Here is a 7,391-nt window from a genome sequence, read left to right as displayed (position 1 = left end):
AATGTAGAGTAGAATTTGTGTCACGAGAGTAGGATTTTCATTTCGTATTTTCATTGGTCGTTCGAAATCCTACTTGTCCTTGTTTCTGTTACTTTTGTTTTACAAATTTGCTCTAGAATCCTACTCCATCTTGTTTTTTAAAATTTCTTATGCTTTTGTTTGTGTTGATTTTTGCTACTGCGTTACTAATTATTAGCGCCTACTAAATTTAGCTACATTAGCAAGAGAGCTTTAAGACGCTAAAAAATTAAATAGATGACAAAATAATTATTATTCATTACAAAGGTTATCATTTAGAGTTAATTGGGCAGGTCTGGTTACTGGTTACAGTGAAGGAAATGGTGGCTATAAAAATGGAAGTTTTAAGCAAATATTTGCAGCAAATGGTCAGCTACAGCAGCAAGGAGTGTACAGACATGAAATATAAAATCTTCTTAATTGATGTAAAAAATAACTAATGCCTGTGACTAATTTACTATAACTCTGCTAGCTATATTCAAAGTACCCACATTTTTAATGACCTGGGGGCGTAGCTCCCAGGTCGTTCTTATAATTGATTTCACCCACGTGCGATGTACTGTATGCATATATATATATATATTTGTATGTCCACACTTACATTTCTTTTATACATGTTGTTTTGGAGAAATAACAAAATTCATAAGCCTTAGCAATCACCCCCAACGCTCCTTTATGTAGTGGGTGTGGCCACAGCAAACAAAATGGCAGCTTACACATGGACAAAGTTACTGTATGAGCTTTCTAACAGCAAGAGAACATAAAGATACTGTCTAAAGACTTCTTTACAAGAATCACAAGGCAGAGAGAGCCTCTATAAGTCTTAATAAAAATCATGCTGTACTTGCAAGGTGGTGAAATCAATTATTTTTAACACTGTTACACTTGCTAATGGTTTGCTTGCCTAGTTTTGTTCTGCATTTTTCATTGCTTAGTGTATATTAAAAAGTATATAGTAAAAAAACTAAAATAAGTCATGCTAAATATGACTTTTGCCGATTTTGCTAAAATTACTAGACGCAAATAATAGTAGGCTTAAGGTACTATCAGTAATAAAAACAGTAACATGTAAATGATGTAATGCTCTGTCTATAAATAGTAACACTTACTAATATCATCTTCTGCATCTAGTTCATCGTCCAGTGATATCAAATGAGTGATTTGATTGTCTTCGTTGATCAGATTGAGACCTTCAATGATGGAAGGATAGTCAGCAAACCTGTCCTTTCTGATAGCAAACATCACCTCAATCATGTACTGTACTCTTATGCCTACACTGGCATCATGGAGGATTGCTTTAAGACTTTCAAAGACACCTAAGGAAGAGAGAGACAGAGAGGTGCAATTTTTAACTTTATTATTATTTTTCTTACCTGTTACTCCTCGTGGTGAAAGTTGTGTTAGTTTCTGTCCGCACTCTTTTAAAAAACCAACAGCAACTTCAACATAATCACTCGTATAGGATCTTCCAGTAATACAGTTAGTAATTCCAATGCTAGCAACTCGTGGACCACCTACACTGTAAAGACAATAATAACATGTACATGTATAAAGTAGTGTCTGAGTTGGCTCAAAGTTTCTACACATCATAAGGTTATTAATGTGTATCAAAAATGTAATTAAAAATTGGAGCCATTTTGGAGCCATTTTTGAAAAAAACATGGGTATTTTTCAAAATGTTGGCATTTTCTTACAATTGCTGTAACTTAAAAAATTGAAATAGGGAAGGTGGCTGGCCGGCCATACCAAACGGGTTTGGTTGTGGGGGCGGGGCTTGAGGCTGATTCCCGTACAAACTAGTAAGAGCTCTGCTGCCTGAGAAGATGTCAGATAAATCATCAAACCGGCTTGAGGAGGGAGGAGGGTTGGCTGGAGGGGGAGGGGGTTGTACCCCCGGCTGGGGGCGGGTACGTGCTCCTCATGTTGGTGCTGGTGGTGGTATTATCATGTACTCTGACTGAGCAGTAGGAGCTGGGGCAGGAGCAGACTGGGAGAGAGAAAGAAAATTGTAAATTAACAATTACATGTATATACGGTTAAGGCGGATTTACAATATTACGCTAGTCCTGACGTTACGTTGACGCTGGAATAGAATCTGGCTCTATTCCAGCGGAAAGCATGCGTCAAAAGGTCAAATCGCCCACGTTTTTGATTAAAAATTGACGGTACGCTGGCCTAATGTCATATTGTAAATCCGCCTTTACATGTATTTGCAATAAAACGTTATGTTTAGAACTTGCATGGAAGGAAATTTAAAGTTAGATCTTGGCTTGCTCTTTTAGCTAGTAGTTACATGTATATGCATTTATTTAGAAATCTCTGCAGCAATTTGTGCTTAAATTTATGCATAAATATTACCTTAAGCCTACTATTTTTAGCGTCTACTAAATTTAGCTATATTAGCGAGAGAGCTTTAAATCGCTAAATTAAATAGACGCCGAAATAATTATTATTCATTATAATGGTTATTATTTATAGTTAATTTGATTAAAAACGCTAAAATTAGTAACGCTAAACATGGCTTTTGCTGATTTCACTAAAATTAGTAGACGCAAATAATAGCAGGCTTAAGGTATACTATACTCATTACTGCTGTTGTTGACTTGTTGTTCATCACTTACTGTTGCTGTTGTTGTTGGTGCTCCCATTGCATTCAGTTCTTACTCAAGAGCACCTCATTCAGACATAACTGCTGTCTGTGGCTATTAGAAATAATGATTATTGAGGTGCTTTATCTGCTTCTTTTTCTTCTTTCATCTTCTTCTTTGCTTGACGTAACTTCATGATAAGATTACGGAAGCCCCTAGCGACATTCCCGTTCACGTTCATATTGCTGCATTCCCGTTCACGTTCGTAGCTACATTCCCGTTCACGTTCGTAGCTACATTCCGTAGCTACATTCCCGTTCACGTTCGTATTGCTACATTCGCGAGCGCGAGTACGTACGTACGTGGATGCAAAAGTTCCTCCCATTCTCCTACTTTTCGTTTCACAATCATCTCATAACTTTTGAAAATGGATCTGAAGAACATTAGAAATTCGCTAATAGTTGGTCTGGCACAAAAAGCATGTTCAGTAAGAGAAATACAAAGACTACTTCAGTATTATATAAATGTAAATTTAAGGTAAGGTTTATTACTTTAATTTTTTTGCTGATATTAACCTGGACTATAATCATACTGCAGTGTGAGACAAATTCAAAGAATTTTGAAACATAACAATTTAAACAAAAGACCTCGTGAAGAAAGTTCATTACATAGCATTGCACTAGTTATATTGGTTAGAATATGCTGTATTCTTCATTATAATAATATCTGATAAAAATAGGAAGAGCTGAAAGGTCCTGGTTCTTTACTTGGATATAGAGCAATGTGTAACAGACTGAGGAATCAACATCAGTTAACAGTAAAAAGGTCAATATTTTAAGCTCATATATATTTTATTAATTATTTATAATCAGATCTACAGTTATGGCATTACTTGCTTCACTAGATCCAGAAGGAACAGCACAGCGAAAAATTAGGAGATTAAAAAGGAGAATTTATAGAAACAAAGTATATACCCCTATAAATGCAAACTGACTTTGTCATCTATAATATAGGGGCCTAACTTTCTTTGGCACTGTGATGGTTATGACAAATTAAAGCCATATGGGTTACCAATTCATGGATGCATTGATGGGTATATTTAATTTTATTTGTGTGATATTATATCAATTAATCAGTTATTCTCGAAAAATTTTATGGTTAAATGTATCAAAGTCGAATAATGATCCTTCTCAAGTTGCATGGTACTATATGAATGCTGTACAACAATTAAGTGGTAAGCTCTTAGACTAAGTTATGCGTGAGTCATTTTTATATCATTTATAGGGTGTCCTAGGTTTTTACGAACCGACTTGGGCACAGAGAATAGTACTATTGCCTTTCTTCAACCTCTTATGCAACATCAATTAAACATTAGTGGTCATATATATGGACGGTCCACTATGAATCAGGTATTTAAATGCCAAATACCTAGTGTTATGTCATATAATACAGTGTTATGACATAACACTTATTATTTTATTTGGCATTTAAATTCCTGATTCATAATTACAGAGAATAGAATCTTTCTGGAGTCTTTTACGCAAGCAGTACAGTGAATGGTGGATAAATTTTTTCAAAGTACTGTATGTAGTAATAGCTGTTAACGTTATCTGAATCTTAAAGGAAATAACAATGCAAGGATGCTTTAACACATCATATAACTATCACATGTAAGTATAGGTATTGTATGATTTTTGACAAATTTTTTAGTGATACAGCAAGATATGCTTTAGCTCCTCTTATTCAAAAACAACTTGATACTTTTAAAAGTGAATGGAATTTACACTATGTGAGAAAACCTTCTATGGCTGAGGCACCAGGTGGCATTCCAAATGTACTGTATGATTTTCCACAACTTAAAGGTTGCTAATTTTATCTAGTCATAATTTTATTCACACATTATAGGAGTTGACAATTATGCCTGTAGTATACCTGATCAGACTATAAGAAGTCTAAAGGACCAATTTACTACAGTGCCATCTATTGTAAATGAAAATTATAAAAATTTGGCTGATGCTCTTGTACGGCAGTATCATCTTCCAGAACCATTAAATTTGACAAATGCATTAGAATTATTTTTTTCATTGCTAGAATTATTTGAACAAATTATGTAATTATCAAAATCATTGTCAAAAAATGCAACCAACAAAATTGAGTTAACTCAGTACTATTACTTAAGGCATCAGTTCCGGAAACAAATCCTGGTTCATAAATCTTCCATAACCATTAGGGTCACACAATGGGCAAGTAAGCTGTGGCTCAGTATACACCACACAACTTCCATCAGGCAAGTTGCAAGAAGTGTCAGGAATGAAAGTCCTAAAATTACGTCCACATTCAATACAGCACTTAATGACTGGTTCAGTTTCTTCTAATTAGAGGGAAATATAAATAATTATCAATTTATTCTTATTAATTTTTATACCAAATGAAGGTTTAGGAGGATGTCCTTCTAAGTTTCCTGCTTTACTGTTCTATTAGAAGTAATAAATATCAATGCTACTATTACATACTAGTATATACTTACAACAGACTCTTCTTGCACCTTTTCAACTTTCTTCTGTATAAGTATACGTAAATTATTTTCAGTGTCATCATATAACATACCTTTGAATCTAGTTTAACAAGTGTATACAGTTTATGCCTACTTGGCACATAACCATTGACAGCATAGTAATCAAATAGCTTCTGTTGTAAGTCACATTCCACTATGACACCTGAAGAATCACATATAAATACGTCACTCATTGTTATGTCAAATTCCCTATAGTAAAGATCAATAGCTTTTTCACAGACAGCTAAGAGTGTGTCGCTCTTGTTGAACTCCACTTGTGTGGGGTTTGGTTCTGGTAGGAACTTCCTACGAATGCCTTTTCCCTTCTTAACATCATATACCATTCCTCCCAATAGAATCTACAAATAATCATTCATTTTTGTACAAAAAGTTTTTAAGTACTTTCATTGTTGTCACACTGGTTTCTTGTTTCTTAGCTGTACTTCCACTTTGACTACTGCTGCCGCTACCTTTGTTAAATCTTGAAACTGCATTGGTCTTGTACAACTGTACCAGATCTTTAATATCATCATCTAAAAGTAAACAATATAAAAGACACATTCAGTGAGATAGACTTTATTAGTACTATTAACGTTAGACTAATTTAAGCTATTTACAAAGCTATAAACCTTTTCCACGCTGTGAGAAAGGTCTATAATTAACTACTGTACTACCATACCCACAACTGGAATTGACTCTCTAGTTTTTACTGCTGGCCAAGTAGTTGGCTTACTTACTTGGAGACATTGGCTTTTCAGCTGCAGATGACACAGGACTAAAAGGAGAGCGAGACCGTGAAGGTGATACACTGCTGCTACTCTCATATGACAAACTTTGAGCTCGATTAAAGCCATCATAATCCTATAATAAAAAAATGAGTCAAAAGCCAAAAATGTGCAAACTATGGACCTTGAAATGTTCGTTCCAAATTTTTGTCAGCAACACATGCTGTCCAACTTTCACTTTTGGGAGGATGTGCTGTAAGTGGCTATTGCTCAGGCCAAAGAAAATGCTCTCACTTATAATCATTTCGTTTTCAAGCACAGTGATTGTGCTACTGCTGATACCGGATCTTTTTAATAAGCTTTCAAGGGATGGTTCCATTATTAGAGAGAAAGAACTGGAGCAAGGAGAATTGGAGCAAGGATAACTGAAAAAGAGGAGCCTCGTGTTTACTCGTTTCACCACGAACGTGATGTGATAATGATTGTAAAAAGTAGGCGGGAGAAGTGGGAGGAGTTTGTGCATGCACGCGTACGCGCACGCGTGAACTCGTGCTCGCGAACGTGAACGGGAATGTAGTACGGAGATGCGAACGTGAACGGGAATGTCGCTAGGGGCTTCCGTATACCAGACTTCTTAGAGGACCTTATCTTGACCAGAGGACCATAGGCGGCTGCAGGATTTGACTACTAGTCGGGCATGGGTGTGGCACAGGAAATGGGTTGGGCGCGCGAAGCGCGCCGCAATTTTGGCCACACCCTCTTTTACGCACCCTTTTTAGCACAATTTTTTGGTAGCGAAGGTTATTGTAATAAAGTAGTGGGTGGTGTAGCTCCAACACTGACTTCTGTAGTGGTAATAGTACTAGTAGTAGTATTAGTAGAGGAAGTAGAAGAATAGGGTGATGGAGAATGAGCAATAATTGACTGTACATCAACTGTAGCTGTAAAAAAACTGTAGCTGTATCAACCACAAGAGTAGACTGAGACTCATGATCATCAACTGATTCAGCAAGAAACTGACCTAAAGTAAGAATTATGAGATAATCTGTATTATTGACTTCTATACTATACTTACTAGGTTCACTTCAGTTGTAAACTGTTGTTCCTTTTTAGCAGGCTTGTTCACAAAGGACATAGTGAAGCTAGTCCAGGCTTTTAGACATTGCAACTGACAAGAAAAGAACACTGAAATAGCACTAAATAATGAAATGATTATGCTTTCTAGTGTTGCTGTGGTGGCCCACTGTGATTGGCACCAAAGTCTTACCACCTCGAGCTCCTCCTTTATTTAGTCTCTCTTAATCTTCATCACCTTGTTATCATCCTGCCATTTATGCATTCATAATTATAAGATTTTCATAAAAAATTGAAATTATAATTGTAATAACTGTTATTAACTATTAATTAACCATAGAATAACTATTAATTATGGTGATGTCACACTTCCGGTCAGAATTTTTGGTCGGGCATTGCCCCTAAATGCCCGACCCTGCAGCCGCCTATGAT

The 7,391-nt window shown here is 35.9% G+C and overlaps 2 protein-coding genes, 1 long non-coding RNA gene and 1 pseudogene across 4 annotated transcripts; 1 reads left to right on the top strand and 3 right to left on the bottom strand.

Moving 5' to 3' along the window:
• The window catches only part of LOC100638530 (pre-mRNA-splicing factor CWC22 homolog), a 4,369-nt pseudogene extending 1,538 nt beyond the window's left edge, over nt 1–2,831 (bottom strand).
• A 110-nt stretch (nt 2,832–2,941) lies between these two features.
• On the top strand, nt 2,942–4,771 carry LOC109587312 (uncharacterized). Its single transcript, XM_020003558.1, has 11 exons — nt 2,942–3,143; nt 3,204–3,297; nt 3,346–3,431; nt 3,479–3,572; nt 3,620–3,699; nt 3,743–3,840; nt 3,891–4,015; nt 4,119–4,184; nt 4,230–4,276; nt 4,317–4,468; nt 4,512–4,771. The coding sequence occupies exons 1-11, from the start codon at nt 3,034–3,036 to the stop codon at nt 4,718–4,720; spliced, it is 1,161 nt and encodes a 386-aa protein (XP_019859117.1). The 5' UTR covers nt 2,942–3,033; the 3' UTR covers nt 4,721–4,771.
• LOC109587313 (uncharacterized) lies at nt 4,700–6,340 on the bottom strand. Of its 2 annotated transcripts, none has more exons than XM_020003559.1 (7): nt 6,070–6,340; nt 5,898–6,021; nt 5,563–5,693; nt 5,214–5,519; nt 5,134–5,166; nt 5,032–5,080; nt 4,700–4,977 (listed from the first exon to the last, which is right to left on the bottom strand). In XM_020003559.1, exons 1-7 carry the CDS (start codon nt 6,262–6,264, stop codon nt 4,781–4,783), a joined length of 1,035 nt encoding a protein of 344 aa, XP_019859118.1. In that variant the 5' UTR covers nt 6,265–6,340; the 3' UTR covers nt 4,700–4,780. The 2 variants fall into 2 exon arrangements, with proteins under 2 accessions (XP_019859118.1, XP_019859119.1); XM_020003560.1 differs by having other exon boundaries at nt 4,700–4,974.
• Nucleotides 6,341–6,700: 360 nt separating this feature from the next.
• On the bottom strand, nt 6,701–7,044 carry LOC109587311 (uncharacterized). Its single transcript, XR_002187520.1, has 2 exons — nt 6,961–7,044; nt 6,701–6,906 (listed from the first exon to the last, which is right to left on the bottom strand). It is a non-coding gene; the product is annotated as an uncharacterized LOC109587311 (long non-coding RNA).
• Between the last annotated feature and the right edge of the window lie 347 nt (nt 7,045–7,391).

This window comes from Amphimedon queenslandica, unplaced genomic scaffold (assembly GCF_000090795.2).
Source record: "Amphimedon queenslandica unplaced genomic scaffold, v1.1 AMPQUscaffold_12612, whole genome shotgun sequence".
NCBI lineage: Eukaryota > Metazoa > Porifera > Demospongiae > Haplosclerida > Niphatidae > Amphimedon > Amphimedon queenslandica.
Note: the sequence above shows the minus strand (reverse complement) of the source record. Positions and strands in the feature narration are given on the sequence as shown.